Below are 20,461 nucleotides of genomic sequence, written 5' to 3' on the forward strand. Positions count from 1 at the left end.
CCTAAAAATAACAAGCTTGAAGATATAGTAATTATGAGTGCTGTGTACCTATTGGTCTGCTATAAATTGGAAATGCGTTTGTGTATTTCAGACATGTAGCTGCGGGAGAAAGAGTCATTAGAGGTTATTAATATGCATGGCTCTACCGTAGGGTTGCCACTAGTAAATTATAAATATGTACTGAACCAGTGCAGTGTGGCCACTGAGATAAGGCTAGAATTTACAGAGGCAGAACAACTGAAGACATATGTATTGAGTGTAAATAGGTAAGTACATCGGGTGTGTCGTTCACAATCACATTAAATGAAATGCGGTAATATACTGGTTAATATATGTCGATTACCACAAAGGAAAAAGAAAAATACGTATAAATAAAAAAATGAATTTTTCAAACAAAGTAAATATAATAAAAATGTGCGAAAATTAGAACACCATATAAAAGTCAGTCATTACAAACAAGTGAAATCCTCCCTTGAAAACTGACAGTTGTCAACTGATTAAAACATTCGATACTCTTAACTTTATCTCTGCTTTACACATGATGTTGTAAATTTTAAAAACGAAAAATGACTCCTGTGGTTAAACCACTCAATGGATTAGGTAAGTTTTTTTACAATTCGCCATAGAATAACATAAAGTATATGCGATAGGATTTAATGTGATTGTGAACGACACACCCTATATATATACCTACTATAATGTTTTTTTTTGACATACAATGTATATTATTTTGGACACATAATGCATAGTTTACTTCGTAAAAAAATCGTTGTAACTATGAATAGGTGAACACCGATGTTATTGCAGACATCTAAATCGTAATCTCTCTATCGCCATCCCATTCCAGCAGAACAATGTTTTTTTTTAATACTTTTGAAAGCTATGGATTGACTTAGTTTTCGGCATAGTTAAGCCTCACACATTATGCGTCACAGATTTATAAAATCCGCAAAATCCATAGCAATATTCCAGAACTAAAAAAAAGTCCTGGATCTAAAAAAAGGTTCATTAAGCTTTTTTTAATAAGACCTGCCAGCCCTAAGGCCAGGCATACAACGGGGCCTATTGCAGCGCATTCCTACCTCAAACAAAGGCATCGTTGCATGAGATTCGTTCTTTTTTCCTCCTTGTGTGCGCAGCTTTAGATCGCGTTCTTTTTTAAATAATGCGTGCACTGTTTTATTTATTGTGTGCCTTCCTTTTTTGTGTATTGTGACGATGACAAGGATATAAAGAACTTATCATTTATTGGTGTAGGTAAGTAATTATTTGAAACAAGGAGGGAGCAATTTATTAAAGCACTTGGATGTAAATTCAAATGTACATATTCTGTGTAAGCAAAAATAGCTAACCAATGGGAATTAACTTTAGACTGGATGTTTGGTGAGGTGTCTTAATAATAACTAGGTTGCCGCCCTATCCCTCGATAAAGAATAAACATAGCGTAAGTATTACTAATTAATATACCAGCTAGCCGAGCTTAATTAGGTGCCTAAGTAGCTATCAAATAAGTGAGTATTTATTTCACTAGTAGGTAACTTGTTAAAACGATCAACAAACAACAATAATCACCTCCCCTAACAGCCCTAACTATCAAACAATTGACTTACAACTATTATTACTTTTATTGCCGTAGAAAGTTGCAGTTCTTTTACTTACCGTATCTTTTTACTTTGGTAAATAATACGAATAATGCACGCCACGCGGCCGCCTAGTAGCGCCGACCGACCGCAAAAAGTGGCGCCTGCGAGTTACAACTGTATATTCAGCTTTATTTACACAATTCTGCACACAAATGTAGTTCTTAATTTCAAACAACTTAAGGTCTAAATTCGCTTGAGGTCAAATGACAGTACTGATGTGCGCTTTCTTCTGTATGAGTCAGTTGGTGTTGGGAGCCCAATGTTGATATCGATTATCGATATTTGTTTTTCTTTCATAATGAATACTGGAATTATATTTTTATCAGAAAGTGAAATTGATATGAATTTAACCAGATCAAATCCCGTTTCAATAATATTTTATAGCAATCAAACTATTTGACCGAAATCTTGACAATAAATGTGTTAATAGGCTTTGATAAAAACATTTTTCGTAAATAAAATGCATTGCCATATTTAACCAGCGAATTCAAAATTTGGTTGATTACACTATGCATAGATAATTTTTAAACCACTTATTATTTAAAATTCCGGCTGAAAATCAAAGTCGATAATTGCTACTATTAATCGCATCGCATCCCTACTAGCCGGCAAACCGATGCGCTTGCTCGCTCATCGCGTCGTTCCTTTCATTCATTCAGTCGAGCTTTGATCGCCAATGTGAGTGGGTTGCGCTCGTGCGTTTTTGCCGTTCGTGAACGCGTGTTCAATATTTTGTCATAAAATTCACGTGCTTTAAACAATTTTTTGAACAGTGCCGTATAAAAACGTTTATAGTTATAGATTGATGTGTAAATAACAGTAACTGTGATATAAATAAAGTAATATTAGTTTATTTTAGTGATATTTTTAGTTTGTAGTCCATTTTGGTGATGACTTGAGCAGTGTCTTTTGGAATGGTTTTAGCCTGTTAACGATAGTCGTTATGGTGACTGTATAGTGTTTATTAGTAACAATAAGAAGTAATTGAGTCGGCAATGGCGGTAGTCAATGTTTGCGTGTGTTTACTGTTGGTTTTGTACCAGTTGTCAGCGGCATCCAGCGAGGCCTCATCGGAATCCACGGACCTTGGATTGACAGGTAAAAATTATCATAATTTACGATTTATTTGATATATTACACTATTTATAATTTGAAAGAGTAGGCACCTATTATAGTTGTAGGTACATAAACAATCAAACTTTTTAAACAAAACAAACATTTGACAGCCCTTGTTGATGGTTCCAAATACAAAACTTGAATAAAAATCGATGTCTGTGACTGCATGGGGTGGTATGTTTTCAGTATCCCAAATTCCCAACACCAGACCGAAAGCCCTTATTTTCCGAATCAACTTGTAATAGGTAGGTACCTTCTTAATTTAAAACGGTACGTACTTAATAATTAGAGTTTGTAAGATTTTTACGCCAACGATCTGAGGTCGAGTTCATGTCTTATCGTCCGAGGTCACTGAATATCTAACTAGATACATCAGTTTCATACACAATATCTATATTTTTTCATGAAAAAAAGCCGCCAATATCATAACCTACCTATCTTTTTAATTACTCATAAACTAATGAACATACTTCGCTAATTAGGTCTGAAGAAAATAACACCTATTTACTAATATGTTTGAAATGGTTTGACGATAATAAGTCGGCACCTACTTACTGAGAATGACTGGTTAATTAGCATTAACTTGCGTAATTATCTACTTTATTATGTAGACTTGTAGCTAACTGGTCTACTAGATCACCTAAATTTCCTGTTTCAATTCAATTTGCATTCAATTATCCATCCTACCTATTATCCGTCTAATTCCCATCTTGAATTCTGACGCCAAATTCTAAAATCGCGTAGAGTTCTCTTTCGTTGCCATAAAGATCGCAGACGACTTTTTAATTGTCTATGTTTAGAGTCTTACCTGAGAAAGGGCGTTTTTAGAAAATGGCGCCGTACTCAAGATATTTTCGAGTGGCTTTTAAAGTCTAAACAATGGTTCACAATAAGCATTGTTTCATTCGTTCATTGGTCCCGGTAAATGGTCGTCTGGGCTAGGTAGGTAATTAACTTTTGTTTGCTTTCTTGTGCCGTTATTAGTTAAGTAGCTTTAGTAGAAAGAAAGTTTGTAGTTACACGTTGCTAGGTTTTATTTAATGATCGCTAGAAGTTAGTAAGTAATCCTTCTTTTAATGGTTAAATCAATACTTGTGTACTAATTTAATAAATAGGAAACATTACTGGTAGAAAGCTACGCCATTTCTGAGTTACATAGGCTATAGATAGGTATATCCCGGAACAGGCAGTAGTTCCCAACGTGACGCGGGTGAAACGGCTAGTATTTAATAAAGTAATGAGTAACTTTACCACTCAACTCAAAACCCAAAAGGTCCAATCGTCTAAAAACAAGCTCATCATCATGAAATAAGCGATATTGATAAGATATTGTTGCTAGGGCGATAATTTTGCGAGAACGGGCGCCGACGCAGCGCGGCGCTCGCACTTGCACCGCTTATTCTCTTCAGTAGAATTCTCGTCAAATAATTTTGCCTTTCTGAAGGTAGGCCATTTAACGCGTCGCCTTACTAGTAACCAGCTATGAGTACAGAAATCTTAGTTAAAAATTGCATCTTTCAGCAACTAATTTGCAACCCGACAACTTGCAAGTTCTACGAAAAATAAAACGCCTCTTTCAAGCCCTAGGGGACTTTATTTATAGATACATTAGATTTTAACAAATAGGTACAGATACCGGCACGGATATTGGGCTCTCGGCTGAAGAGTGGGGATCGCTTTGCGCACCCGTACGCATAAGTCAATAAGGCAGTAAATCGCTTCTGCGCAGGTGAAGGTCATGGCTCGATATCCGTGCCGATAACTGTACCTATAACTAATCAGAAATTGCTTACAAAGAATGATGTATCATTCATCAATCAAAATCTAATCTCCAATATATACCTAAACACTAATATAATAGTTAAAAATCACGATCATGCTTGACTTGTTAGTAAAAAACTCCAACAAATTTCTTATTAGCACATTTCTCAAAATAAGTCCACGACTATCAAACAGGATGCAATTTATTTAACTTCAGTATTGCATGATAATACTATCGTCATACTTGTGATTACGTATCATCAATGGACGGGGAATTGACAGTCATGACGTCATTAAAACCGATAGCCTATCAATGATCAGATAAGGCTCAGACTTGGCGCCGTCCGAAACGGTTGAACACACTTCATAATGTCATAATTGTGCCAAATTACCTATCTACTTAATACTTATCAAGGGTTACTTGTTGCTGTTTGTGTAAACAAGTTTAGTCATATGTTATGCAGACAAATCAATCTTTTAACTGTTGAATTAGAGATAATTATGTAGGTCCTATTAGGCATGCCTAATCAACTAATCGTTCATAACGATCATATGTTATTTTCTTGTCATATTGCTTCATCGAGTATCATAAAATAAAAATTAAATATAATGTATGATTGCTGAAGTAAGAAAAAAGTTTCAAAACTATAAAACTACAAACAAGTCATAGGTATAATTTCACATTGTCATAACTATGTAAGACAGTATTCATTGATGTCAGCGGATCGCAATGATTGCGTTTAACTATGTAACTAGTAACATGTTATTGTGACTATGTAGTAACATCTAATTACACGCGTCCATTATTAAAGAAGTCGTTCATTATTTCGAAAGCAATGAGTCTAGCGTAAAATCGACATGACAATGTTAACGTAATAAGTATGGGTAATCATGTAAAATGTTGTTCGAAAAAATCTTGTAGTTGCTGAACTTTGACGGGTTTCCTGCTTAAGCAGAACAATTTTTCACTCTTTGAACTTTTCCAAAAAAAACTTATCAATCGTTTTCCTAGATAGTCTCTTCCTATCGGGTCACAAATTGTCCAATTCTGTAACTAATTAAAGCATTACACGGTTCTACCATTAAAAACTGTCCCTATCGGTGGAAAGGCGGTAATTAAGGGCAATAGACACAACAGAACGTCGCACTACACAGCATGGGTAACAAAACATAAGGGAATACAAAAAACCCACCCTGACAACCTTACGAGACTTACTAGGCCAAGTTTCGGTAGTTTACGGTTTGATCCTGATGCTAATGAGAAATGAAACTTCTAAGACAATAGATTCTAATCGCTATAACTCACAATCTCCTCATCTGCCGAACCTGGCAAACTTAATCGTAATGTCCCATGAAAAGAAAACCAGAATTAATTCATGTGAGAACTGTCTTGCTTTATGTCATCTTCTGATTGCTTCCTTTCTCCAGTCATGCATGGGACATATTGAGTCAAAAAGTATTTCATAGTCTTTGTATTGAGTACTTTCTGTACAATTATCTATTTAGTGGCCCCCACGGCTCCTCATTAGTAATTCACGGGTGGATTCCCATGACGTCATCGGCGCCCGACTCCCGGCGCGCCGCCACATGCTCCCACTTTTTGTAAAGCACAGATTTTGGAACTTGAGTGCTTTGCTCCAACTATATTACGGGCTTTGGGGCTTTTTAAAAATTTAAGTACCGTGTTTGAAGTAGAGGTTTCAGTCATAAAGTCGAAAATGTTTTTCAAAAAACATATGGAACAAGTAAAGATGAAGAATATGTACTTTAAGAAGAATCTTAGATAATATAGATGGTAAATAAGACAGAAAACATAACATAAAATAGACTATTATTTCAAAACAAGTCTTGTTACAGATAAAGTAAATAGCAATGCCTGGATAGGTCTACAGTCTAGACATAATTCCAATAAACCTATTCAGTTGTTCCTATGCGTGAAGAGTTCTTTGTATTATGCCCACATGTCTATTAGCACGTAGACAGTATAATGGACGGAAAATGATTACGGTTCTATTGACGGTTCCACCCTTTTAAGATTCAATAGGTCTTATTTACAGTTAGAAGTATGGTTGGATATATCACGAGAAATTCTCAAAAATATACTTTTTTGTTTCAGGTATGTACCCTGGGGAGATGACGTCACAACCCCCGAAAATCCGTTCGCATGTCACAATATAATTAAGTAACTATTGCTCATACCAGACGAAGGGTAGTTGAGACCGTTTAACCGTTGTCTGGCGCCAAAATACTAGACGCGGTGATCACTTGATAAACAGACTCCATCCAATTTTGAACTGTATCTGGTTCAGCTAAGGTTCGTTTTGGAATGGACGCGGGTGCACAGAGGGCCTATTGAGCCCTCGGGATGTCATAAGTAAAGCTTTTTATTGGTGCCTTTATGTAACATTCGTCAATATGGAGCGAAGACAGATGTTGTAAAATGCACCTGCGCGAACAAATTGTGCGGGGTTTGCTTTATTTATTTGCTTTAGATATATTGCGAGTGTTTAATGTATGAGATAAACGAGTTCCTAAGGGATAAAGTGATTAGTCACTGTTCGTAGACAAGGAATGACACATGTTTTACATGGAGCCAGTTAGAATAGTCACATTAGATTAGATACGATATAGAAAAAATCGAAATAGAGCGATTTGTTCAAAAACGTGAGACCTAGAATGAGTCACAAATATATAAAAAAATTTAAGTGTTCTATAACTATAGTATATGAAGCAACTATCGATACGCAATCAAAAGCCAATGAACAGTTCCTTCATTAAAACTCTTATCAAAAATCAATACAAAATAAAGGCATAAGAAATCGAAAATGCTCCACTCAGTCATGGCTTGTTCTCTTCGCTCAGTCTATGAATGAAGAAAAAACTTTAGCGTAACCAAACGAAACAATCCAAAACCAATCGGAAGACATTCTCAACGGTCGTTAATTGTGTAATCAAGCAGTCATACTTTGAATTCTTAACAAAATTGAAAATCAATATACTGATCAATAAGAACAAGAGAATCTGAATCATCTGAGACTTATATTCCAAATGGGAAGTTGGGATCCCGCTGACCAATTTTGAGCTTGAGTTAAGGAACACACTATATTATAGTTCCCACAAGATACCACGGATGGAGGTGGAACCGCAGAAAACAGATACTGTTTCATGGGATGTTGAAAGGGTAGCTCCAAAATATGTATAGTGTTTTTTCTATGAAATGAAGCTTGCTTGCAGGTTCTTAACGCGTATAAGGGTTTTCTTTATCTGAATTTGCTTTTTCAAGACTCCACAAACCAAGACTATGCAAATCTAATTTAATCTTATCTTCGACTACAAATTAATCCCTTCGGCCTTTAGTTTCGCCTTATCCAAGTAAATATGTGCTTAATTTATTACTGTTAAATGTACTAAGCACATAAAAGCTAATTCCATTTAGTCTTTAGTACTTGTTCAAACAATGGCGCTAGCGATTATGTTAGCTATACGAAATAGATGCGTGTGTTTGACTGTATGCGTCACACAACGTGCTAACAAAGAATTGCTTCTTGAAATTTAATGGGGCCAAGAGTCTTCCACGAAACGCATCAGAATATTTCAAGTCTTATTTTTCACGTGAAATCACCCTGAATCTTTGCTCTATATTTAGTTTTGTTTAAGGAGCACTACTCCATCATCATCGTAATTATATCAGGTTCGTAATGTCTGTACCTAAATTGGCCGCCTACTGTAATTTTGGTTTAAATTCAATGTAAATTTATTTATGACTGAATACAATAGCAGTCACACAGGTGTAAGCAACTTTTGTTAGCCAATATCATGACCAGTAGCCGACAAATTATAACAGGTAAACTGATACGGGTTAAAATGAAATACAACAGGGCTAGTAGTGCATAACGAACGATAGTTGCAGCTGACTTCCGCTACAAGCCGGAAGTGTGGCGCCAGCGGCGCCTGCGCCGACAATCCGCGGTTTTCAGCCATTCACACTCCAACCGCGGCGCAACCCGGACGTCATGCGTCGGTGCCCTCACAATTAATTAACTCCATTATAATTACCTTAAACATGTTTGTTTTTATGATCGCCGCTTTCATGATCCGTAACTGGGTGCGGGGTTTTCTAAGAATTACCTAACACCCCGCATAAAAATAAATTGACATTCGAGTATAGGCGCATTGGATACATTAAGTCGACGGCTGTCAGGGCCGTGCAAATAGAGCATTAATCCAGCATGTCACGGTGTTGTTGCAATGCACTTGCTAAGCAGGCCATATGTATGCGTGTGGCGACTATGCCACTCGCCGACGAAGGTGACTGTATAACACACTTCGAAGCCTTAGCTATAAAACTATTTACTCGTAAACTCAAGTCTATTAAAAGAAAAGTAATGCATGACGCACCTTTCAGACATCCATTCGATGTTCGGCGGAGAATATTGCTTTCTCTGACGTCAAAATTCACATCGCAGCTGCAACTTTATGCTCTACTCAATTCACGTTTATAAGCAAACATTTTGGCATTATTTGCTTGGTAACATTAAACAATGTTACCTATGCACCTCCTTTGTCGAATATTGTGTATTCGGAATGGAAGATGTTTCTAGAATTTTTCTATGCTGCATAATTATTCCGTACGCGATTTCAAGTGTTGCTTCAACACATCCAAACTGCTCTACCCGTCAAGCATCACAAGTATGATTATGTATGGCTATATGTAAATTCATATACAAATACGTTACCCATCAAAGGTCTACCACATATGGGCGTCTTAACGTTGACTGCTGTCTAGACATTTGAGGGTCTAGATTTAAAACTGACAGGCGCAGTAATAAATTATACAAGTAATTTCTGTGTTAGAGGAATGATTCAACGTTCAACTCGATGTGGTTTAAGATATCCATTTAATTATCTTAAGAAAATAAGTAACACACCCTTACTTTGCACTAGGTATTGTATCTGCCATCTCAAAAATGTAATACCGTTGTGCGTTTAGTACTCCGCAGAGCTTGATCGATGCCCCGTCAACTAGCAATGCAAAGTAGTTAGCAAGTTAGCAGGCAACTCGGCCTTCCTCGACGGGTGATTTATTGCGTCGGCGCAACTTGGTGGTCCCTCATTATTGAATATCAATTAGGTATGAAAAATAAACCTTGTATAACGGATAGGAGTGATTAGAAACCGGTATTAGGTACAAGGAATCGAGTTGTAGTTACTATAATGTTATAATGTTGTAGTTATGATGTTGAATTGGTTTATTAATCACAGTTTTTATTTGTGTATTTTTTTTTTCAAATATCATTGATATATAATCTGTTAGGATTTTGAGTTGAATAAAAAAAATGAACATAAACAAACATATTTATGAAGGCTATCCTAAAAAGGGCACAGTATTCCGGCAGCTGGAAAAGATTTCTGCTGATTTCATTTTCCCCGTAATATCATTCGCAACTGCGGTTGTTGTGCGAATATTTTCATCATCACATCGTGAACTCAGCATGCGCTTGGCTCGTTCGCACGGAAGTATCATATTCTTCGAAATACTCCGTTATAAATATTTATTACTCCCGTGGGTGGTCAGCCATTATTCAATAAAGTGTATAGAGGTGTGGGGAACTGGAGCAAATACCGCAAACTTTGTGTTTACACGTCGTTCCGGAGATTCATTGCTGTTTAACATTTGTGAGGATTGTTTTCAAGGCAACTTTTGGATGGGATGAAACGTATTTCAAATACTAAACTATTTACCCCTTAGAAGAGCAGGTTGATAAAGAATAAAGTTGAACCCCCAAAGTAAAAACTGACTGTTTTTACTTTCTTCAGAAAAGCGATACATTGCCAAAAAACTCAGCTGAGTTCCGCAAATCCCTTAGCTTCTTCTTCTCATCAAAGGAATTGGAGGCAAATAGTCCTTGTGTCCCAGTTTTCTCAAATCGCCTTACTGCGTCTGATGCTATGACTATGTTGTTAATTTAAGCTGCGTTAGTTTATCTTTGAACATCTTCGTACGTGAGAACTGTTGTCTTATCGATGATGGATTCCGTTCAGATTCCGCTTAAAATTTGTAATACGTGTTAAGGAAACGATTTTCTCTGAATAAAGTTATCTGCCCCACATTTCTGAGTGTCCGGGAAAATGAAGACGAAATGAAATTTTTATCTACGTATTTGAGCATCATAATAGTTGCGACAAATATCTAACCACTAGTGTAGATTTTTATCAAAGTATTGCACTATAGCTGTTTTCCTCTTATGGAGTCATCTTAAGCACAGCGAACACACATAACTTTGATTAACCCAAAAATGTGAGCAGATGTCTATCTTAACACCAAAACAACATTCAATCTCCAAATTCTAATATTTACGATGTTTCCATAAAATATTTTATGTATTCATTAAACCTTGAAACCTTCAACATGTGTGGGTAGCCAATCAAATTCTGGTTTGTAAAATTAACACGTTTCTGACCTGTCAAATCCACACCTACGTCAATTATGTGTAAAAATACCAATAAACTGGTAATCCTTAGTGTGTCAAATATAATGAACTAACAGTTAATTGACAATAAGGTGGATTAATTAAATTGACACGATTCTGAAATTATGATACGATTTATCGGGCATGCGTTTGCGCCGATAATTTACACAGATGTCTTGCCTTATACAGGGCTTGTAGAACATGGCGCCCAGGTTCAAATGACCCCTTTGCGAAGCTTGCAAGCAGGAATTCAGAGGTCTCATTTGGTCAGACGGCTGGTCGACATGCGCACTTATTTGGTAACTTGCAAATTGGACGAGTCATTTTGAGCAAATATTTGTCAGAATGTCTGGATCAAAAAACTTGCTGATAAAACTTTTCCTGACTGACTGGCTTTATGTTCTTGTTATTGTGAAAGTTAGATCGAGGTTGGCTGGAAGTATGCTCAGATACCTTCTTGAAGTTTTCTGTACTTCTTTTATAAAAATTTTATTCAGCTTCATCATTGTTATTTGAATTAGTTTGGTAAAATAAAAATAGTGGAAGTTGGAACTTACGCAACCGGTCGCAGATATAAAATAATACAATAACACCTTATTATCGAATTCCCACTATATGCCAACGTGTGTGGTAATAATTCGACTTGAAAACTTAAAATCCAGTCCAATACTTTATTCAAACAGTCGTCTGAGGCAGCGTATTAATAAAACTTGTTTGGTAATCTTATTTGTCCAATGAGACTAGTTTAAATGGTCCATTGTGCGGTAAATTTTTCCCTTTTACAATTACTAGTGCACCCACGATTGAATGTTTGTCTGTCCGTAAGCGCAGTGGTCGAGGTGTGGGCGGGGCGCCTGTTGATAGCATTTGCATTCATTATTATTCGCGATTTGTATAATTGCCTCTATGTTTACGTTTTAATTGTTTAACAGTATTGATATTACTCGATACATGGTAATTTGTTCTATAGTGAGAAAATAACAAGGTTGTGCGAATGATTTCATTTCTCTTATGAAAATGTTAATAAAAGTAAATATTGCATTTGATAGGTACGTGTTTAGACTTACCACAACCGTTCTAACACTACCTAAGATTAACAATGACGCTACCTAATTTCAAAGCAAACAAGACGCGCATTTGCAAACATTAGCCAAAACAAGCTTCATGTACATGTCCATATATTATGTAAATGTGCGGCAGATGCCATTTGAACAAATATACATCATTCCATATAAGTCTTGGTGGCACATACGATACAACTATGGTAGGTACTTAGAGTACCACTATGGTGTGAATAGCTAGTAGTTGGTATCTTTATGTGGCGCCAACATACGTCAATGCCGCCCAGTATGCAAATCCTACTAGTTTATCGATGTCAAAATTGCATTTAATACAATTTCATACAACTAACGGGACTTTCTCTCCAGCAAACTCTGTATTTCATGTAACCAGCCTCTTGACGACTGATTTTATTAGCGCCATATTTAAAAACAAAATGTGGCATTTTAGATGCAAAGCATTATAACCTGCTGTGAAAATGGCAATGATGATATGTTTAAAATCTATAAAACTGATGATAATGATAACATAGTTAACTATAGACCCATCTCTATCTTATCTACTCTCGCAAAGGTTTTTGAATCCATGATTTGTCCCTACATCCAGTCTCACTTTAAACTTTATTTAAACGCTTCTCAACATGGGTTTGTAGGTTCAAGATCAACTTGTACAAATTTAGTTACTTTTACGGAAATGTTAGTGGATGCCGTTGACAGCGGCAAACAATTTGACGTAATATACACAGATTTTAGTAAAGCTTTCGATCGTGTACCCCACAGCATACTTTTGTACAAGTTATCGGCATATGGAATTACCGGCACCCTTTATAATTGGTTAAAATCTTATCTGGAAAACCGTCTTTTCTTTGTCGTTGTTAATGGTTACCAATCTGACACTTACAAGACCACCTCAGGGGTTCCACAAGGCTCTCACATCGGTCCGGTTCTATTTAATATGTTCGTTAACGATATCCCTAACTACCTTCAGTTCTCTGAATGTTACATGTATGCAGACGATCTAAAATTTTGCAGATTAATCGAATCAAATGATGATACTGCATTACTTCAGAGAGATATCGACTCGTTAGCTCAATGGTGTACGGATAATGACATGGAATTAAACGTAAAAAAGTGCTACCATATGAAATACACTAGGAAAAAGAAATTCGTACCATCGGAGTATCGCGTGGGTCCTGTTGTTATCCAGGAAGTTAAACAAATTAGAGACTTAGGAGTCACCTTTGATAAAGAACTCACATTTGTACCTCATATTGAGAATATCATAAAAAAAGCTTCAAGGATGTTGGGATTTGTTATTAGGAACGTTGCTGGATTCAGGCGCAGTAGCACAAAGATTCTGCTATACAATTGCATTGTACGTAACGTTCTAGAATACTGCAGCACAGTCTGGAGACCTCACTATGCCACACATAACCTAAGGCTGGAACGAATACAAAAAAGATTCCTTTGGCATCTGGCGTTTTCATCCGGAGTTGCAAAAAAGAAAAGCTCATATGAAGCCAGACTTGCTCATTTTAAGATAATTTCATTGGAGAGACGTAGGAAAATCACAGATGCAGTTTTCTTATACAAACTACTCCGATGCAAAATAGACTGTCCACAGTTACTTAGCAAGTTTAAATTCAGAGTTCCCGCTAGATACCCTCGTGCTCCTATCACTCCCTTGCATCCCCCACTCCGTAGAACAGTTCTTGGCGCAAGCTCCATCATTCCCCGGCTGTGTAAGCTATTGAATAGCTACAGTGATCTTGTTGATGTGCATTCCGACTCACTTGGCAAGTTCCATAAAATAACCTTCAACACTGTATAAATTTTTCAATTATCTTTCTTTTTTCTTCATTTCTTTAGTGTTAAATTACTAACTTTAAAACATGCAAATATTTATAATTATTTGGCATTTGATCCATTTTTAGCCCACATTAAGGACCACAATTTAGTGCATGTGGCAAAATAAATTATTGTGATACATCGCATGCTGTGCTTACCTGTAAGAAATTGTTACACTTAGTTTATTTATAGTATAATTAATTTTGTAATATTATGAGTGTACACAATTGTTGGCGAGCCAATAAAGAAAAAATAAAAAAAATAAATAAAAATATGCATTAGGTATTATTTTTAGAAACGTGGCATACAAATTAATGCTAATATCTATAAAAAAAACATCAATGATATCAGATAAGCATGAAACTTTAAATATCTTAGAATTAGGTAGTCTAATAAAATATTTTTAAAACTTCAGTGTACCTACTGCAAACACCCGGATCAGAGTCGCACACAAATGTGCTGTAAGAAAAAAAAAAACTCTCACTTTTGGTAGACGACAAAACGTCGCAACTCGCAGTATTTAAATATGTTTTTATTGTCGTTAAAACTCATTAAGAACAGTAATACGACAGCGTTGAAATGAATCCTTAGGTTAATTGGTCAAAGCGAGAATGAGATAATTGTCTCATCGCCTCACAAGGACTGCCAGCTGTTTTAAAAGTCAAAAAACAAAAAGCAATCGATTTTCAAACAAAGAGAAAGCGATGCAGTTTCAATTATTGTAACAACGAACGGCCTATATTCGGTAGAAAAAATAATAGGCCGAAGTAGGAACGGGCCCTTATAAATATTTTAATGCGCCGATGCTGACTTAGCACAAACTGAACTATTGTTTCATAGTGTGTTGTACAAATAAATATTGTTGGGCTTTTCGAGTGTGTGTGTCTGGTTTTTGTGTTCAGACTTGGAACGAGGACTACTTAAAGTTTTTTTGATGGTCGAGGTTAGAAATAATCGAAACCTGATGTAGAGGACATTATACCGTACAATCTTGTCACGCAACCCAAATATTGTTGAAATAAGGTCATTCCAGCTCTAGTTCGTGGAAACCCAGGCCCTCGGGAAAAACGACGTGATGATAATGTTTTCAATAATCATCATCATCTATCATATAATCATACGGCATTTAGATAATTCAGTATATCGTTGTTATTTGTATAATCGACGGCTAGCCTCTATTATAATACTACACCTGCCTATAATCTTGGAAATGGTTGCGTGACTATAAGACTTTATGGAGCTATCTAAGTTATTATTAATAAATAATAACAACTGACCGGCTACATTAGTCCTGCAATAGGATTTCCTATTTGGAATACTATTACATGAATTAATAAGTCATTAAAGTTAAGAAACTGTTTGGTTTATTCTCGAGCTCAGAAGATATCTAGAAAGTACGTGATCATTAAACATAAGTGTGTAAGTTGATATGTTGATAGCTAATTCATTTGAACTTATCAGATAATCTAATGACAGGCTTACATTACAACCAATTGTGCAATATCTAGCCAATGTTATACTAGAAAGTACTAATTTATTATCCCTCGTCAACAACACAATACACAAATCATAAAGCTCCTATAATTGGACATTTAATCATGTACAATTTACCTCGTTTCATATGAGAAAACCGATTTCAAAATCCAATATAAAATAAATTAATATCTATATAAACGCAATAGTCCCGGGTCAAATGCCAGTGAGTACGCAGATTGCATCTTCAATACCCGGCAACAATATAGCCGCAAGAAGGTTTATTGCCTTCTATAATTACTTTAAGTATTACCGGTTACATTCCCTTACAAATAAAACCCCTACCTCACGAACGCAACGCGTACAAACCAACTATTTTATGACCACACTCAACGTTCCTAAACGAAAACTAAGATGTTTCCTCCAATATTTAACAATAGGCATGATGACAAATTTTTAAATTCCTTTGTATGATGTAGGTATATGTCTATTTTATATGAAAAATCATTAATTTTAAGAAAATGCGAAGTTTTTTTATCAAATAATTGCATTTTTCTCTGTCCACTTTGAATCCGACGCGAAAACGCTTGTCAGTGTCATGTCGTCACTTGTGACGTCACAACTGAAATTACAAGACGCAATTGTAAACAACGCTCGTGCAATAATTAAGTTTTTTGTGTTATTAAATATGAATTCGAAAGGGCATAGGTGTTGTGGGGTCCCCCAGTGTAAGAACACATCCAAAACAACTCCTGATGAGTTATTTGTGTACGTTCCTCACAATAAAAAAAGTACGAAACAAGTGGCAAGTGGTGGAAACTTGCAAGGCGAGATTCAAAAGCAATATTGCCCAGGGTACAACTTTATTTTTGTGAAGATCACTTTGATGTAAGTTATTACATAGTTCTCTAGATTCTAGCATAGTTTATAATGTAAATAACTATTTCGAGGTTAGGTTTCATCTCTCATTGTTTTTTAATTAAACTAGTATACTTACATGGAAGTTTTAACATTTCTAAATTCAGCTGAACAAAAATCTTTATTTGATGCCAAAAACTTTCCCAGCATTATGATATCAATTTTAGGCAAATTAGCGCTGTTTGCCTTGATAAATCCGGGCTCCTCAATAACTCGTGTTATAAACAATAAATTAATTAAAAACAAAGATCGCAGTGGAAGTTCACAATAACGAAATGTGACGTTCGCGCGCTTTCGCGCGAGTTGTTTTGAGAAATGACGTCACGAGCTCTGATTGGTGTTCAAGATATCATGGCGGATTGCCTTATTTCGTAATTTTATTTTATAAAAATACATATTAATCACATTATTAATAAAGAAAACAATGCGCGTTTTATATTCCAAGCTTCAAGTTTAATTTAATAAATATATTATTTTAATGATTTTTGATTACTGTCATCATGCCTATTGTATAATCGAAGTACACTATTCGAATTAAAAATACTGATGCTCTTGAATGTGAGCCAAAAACATCAAATGATTTCAGTTCCAAAATGAGATCAAGATTCAAGCCGTGACTACAGAGCGGTGGCATCTGGAAAATCAGAATCAAAAAGAATAACGGAAATGTGGAACACCACTACATACTAAGCATAAAGGATGTTATTCACGGGACGAAAGCACTGGCAGTGAGCACTCGTGACGTGAGTCACAGCGTTATCTCACTTTTACGGCTGCTACACACTGCTGTTGTTCAGAAGTCAATGCTAAAACACAATTTGTTGTTTCGTTTTATCAATTACACAGCGGATGCGCGGCTATCGACAGAAATATCAATTGCATGTGAATGCAGTTCATGATACACCTTACAGCTTTGTCGACACAATTATGAATATTCTCAGGAAACCAGCATATAAGTATTCACAGAAAATGGCCATTTCTCAAATCACGATGATGCTAATGCATGTATTACATGATTTTATAGTGAGATTTATCACCCGTCACGGTACCGCTACGACGCCTCAATAAACAGCAATAAAATCGTCAGTCTTGTATAATTCATAATGTTATCAATTCAAGAATAATTCGGCAATAATAAAACGCTTGTTTCCAGACGCGAGATTGTGCGCACTTAACTGTACCGATAAACTTACTGGCCCATGTCAAACCCCTAATGGGATTCGGTGATAAAGAATCACTGGACACAGAAACTCAATTAAGAAAAGGTGCTGTTATCAGAAACGGCAAAGGTGGGCGCGAGCAAAAAGGGCAAAAAGGACTCTCAGACGCTTTTGTCTTAGCGTCTTATCGTATTCAGTCATTTGTCGGCGACATTCCGGGAATGGCGGCGACGGATGGCCTAATTGACTTAGTCGCCCACACTGTATCATACCGCCATTAACTCTGACGCCTCTATGAGCCCCTTTTGTTCTCGACCAGTCCCAACAGGTACACTTTACCTGCTCATATATGCCAAATAAGGGTGGCAATTTTTTCAAAGCAATTTCTAAACATACAATCTACCTGGGGCTTTTTGCCTTTCTCGAGTGGCCTTACGTCCATTTGAAATATTGTTTCTGGATCTGCTTCGTGTGGTCGGGAAGTTAATTACGGTGTACTCGCCATTAGCGTGTCGGTGTAAGTGATTAATAGCCCACCGAGTCTCGAAAGCTTAGTACTAGATCTAGTAAATTATCTCCATTTACTGTTGCCGCCAATTTCTATGCTTTACTCGACTTGTTAATTGCTTACCTGCCTACACGAGCACACCGTTGTCGCTGCAAATAATGTTGCGTATATCTTTAGGGCCGCTATAATAAGACTTATAACTGGTGTTTCACCGCATTAATGTCTTAAAGTTTCTACAACATTTCGTCCACATTGTTTCGTTATTCGTTCCCTTTGTTAGTTCTTTGTGCTATGTTTGTCGCTGACTCATCGTGTACCTGTCAGCGGCGCTCCTCACGCCACTCCATCATACAGTGTCACTTGACATTCCTTGGACACTCATTACCCTTAATGGAACTTCAAGAGCTCGGCCACACTATCTTCAATCAAGTTAAGAGCAACCAATAGGAACGGTTCTCATAAAATTCTAAATTAACGTTCCCTACTTTTTGGTCTCTAATTGCAGTGAACTATTTATACGAACCTCTTAGTCATATCTTTTGTATTCGCTATCAGCTTTTATCATTCGATAATAATTGTCTGTTTTCATCCTGGCTAAAGGGAGCAATTAAAAAGGATCTGTTTGAACTCTCGTTCTATATCATCCATTTCATCCTCACTCGAAATTTACGCCCTCCACTTCAATTATCTAGAAGTGGTTCTCGATTGCAATGTCGCTTGGCTTTTACCGTCTAAAATTACCATCAGGAGCACTCACAGGTTTCCGTTACCTAATGTAGACTTCCGCCGACCTGTAAATCGAACCAGACGGTTATAAATCTCGGCGGGGTTGGGACCGCTCCGATACGGCTAAAAGCTTCGTCGAACCAGTAAAAATAGGGACCGACTTAAGTCGAGGTTCGTGTACGTTGATAAGGTTTTGTAGTTTTTGTGGAATAAGGACAACATCCAAAGATAGCGGTGCCTCAAGACCCGAGATAATAAAACTCGGCCGCAGGATGGCACTTAAGAGGTTTGGGCACCTTCGAGATTATGAGCGTGGGCTCTATTTGATAACACCGGTACGGTCGCTTATTTGTCTTACGATTTGATTGTGAGGCGGTGATTTCATTCCTCTCTGATAAAAATTACATCATTTGTTTTGTTAGCCGACCCCTCGGATTCGGATTATTTCAGGTTACATAAAGCGTTATGCTCCAAATAATGAACGTTTACATCAAGTATGGTCGACGGCTGGCCAACATCTGTTATCGAATCAGAATTTATGTTTTTCGTCTTTCAACCGCACCTGCTGCCGATTAAAATATATAAACTCAAAGTTACATTGCTTAAGTTGATGGATTTAAAACTACAGAGTTTCCCAGGACATCTTACGTTTGGGTCTTTATTTGGTTTGGTGTAAGTATGCTTTTAAGTGTCTATTGTTCATCTGCAGTGGAGTTTTCAAGTGGTTTGTCCACAAGATTTGGGTGCTCGACTGTCGGTTCTCACACGCCTACTTTATGTTCGTATCTAAAGCCGGCTCGGCTTCCGCGTTGTCGCTGGGAGTTGCATTAAATTGAATTTACGTACTAGCCAGGGCATCTGTCCGAACTAAGATATTTATCACTTCGCTTGCTTCATGTAACGTGTCAAAATGAACGGGAACACTGCGCTCGCGGATATATTTTTTACTCTTTCCTTCTCTCTTACTTCTATGCTCAAAGAAAAGGATAGAGCACATTTCCGAGTACGTAATCGATTGCGATAGAGACTTTATATCACAGGATTAGAGTGTAGTTTGGTTTGTTTTTATAGAGTAACACTTTCAAAGTATCGTAATGACTCGCTACGGTCGCATGAGCGCATTCAGAATCCGACGTTTGTCTAACAACGTCGTATTTTCAGCAGTTAGTTTGTTAATTACAGCTTTATGTTGGTGCATTAAGGAATATTATTGCATGTTTACTGTCGCTATTTGCGGATGAGGTGTGCGCGTGCAAGGCTTATCCTTGCGCCGCCGCTGGCGCCGGCGCCGCACTTAGAGCGCTATTTTTTCCCGCGGCGCACCACGTTGTACTCATAATTTATTCATTAAAGCCGTAATTACGCATTATTATATTCGCATTTTATATATACGAGCCGCGTAATTCTCTAGTTTGCGACTATTGTTGTCTTTATATTTTCTTATTTGCGATTGGCAGTCGCCGGCGGTGGCGTGGGCGCATTGTGGCGTCGTGTTGCCGCGTTTCATTAAATTAAATATCGCGTGACTATATTTTACTGTGGGAAACTCGGGTGAAATTTTCTCATTTATAATCTCATCAAATTATGATAGTGCATTGTTAACATTGCTGTAAATGCGTTCACACGTTTCGCGTTCTTAACCGCACAGCTTGTGGCTCCGGCCTCGACCCGGCGCCCATATTTTGCTAAGCCAACCTTGCGACCTAAATTAGTTTACTTAGACTTGTACTGTTTCAAACATTGTTTTGATCTATGGCTTGGGAACGCACTGCGTTATGTA

The 20,461-nt window shown here is 36.9% G+C and overlaps 1 protein-coding gene across 1 annotated transcript in view; it reads left to right on the forward strand.

The window, feature by feature from the left end:
- The first annotated feature begins 2,302 nt into the window (after window positions 1-2,302).
- Window positions 2,303-20,461, forward strand: part of LOC124637803 (BMP and activin membrane-bound inhibitor homolog) — a 76,997-nt gene continuing 58,838 nt past the window's right edge. Inside the window, exon 1 of the mRNA XM_047174470.1 lies at window positions 2,303-2,741. Coding sequence (XP_047030426.1) covers window positions 2,639-2,741 — 103 coding nt within the window. The 5' untranslated portion in view covers window positions 2,303-2,638. The remainder of the gene's footprint in view (window positions 2,742-20,461) is intronic.

This window comes from Helicoverpa zea, chromosome 16 (assembly GCF_022581195.2).
Source record: "Helicoverpa zea isolate HzStark_Cry1AcR chromosome 16, ilHelZeax1.1, whole genome shotgun sequence".
Lineage (NCBI taxonomy): Eukaryota > Metazoa > Arthropoda > Insecta > Lepidoptera > Noctuidae > Helicoverpa > Helicoverpa zea.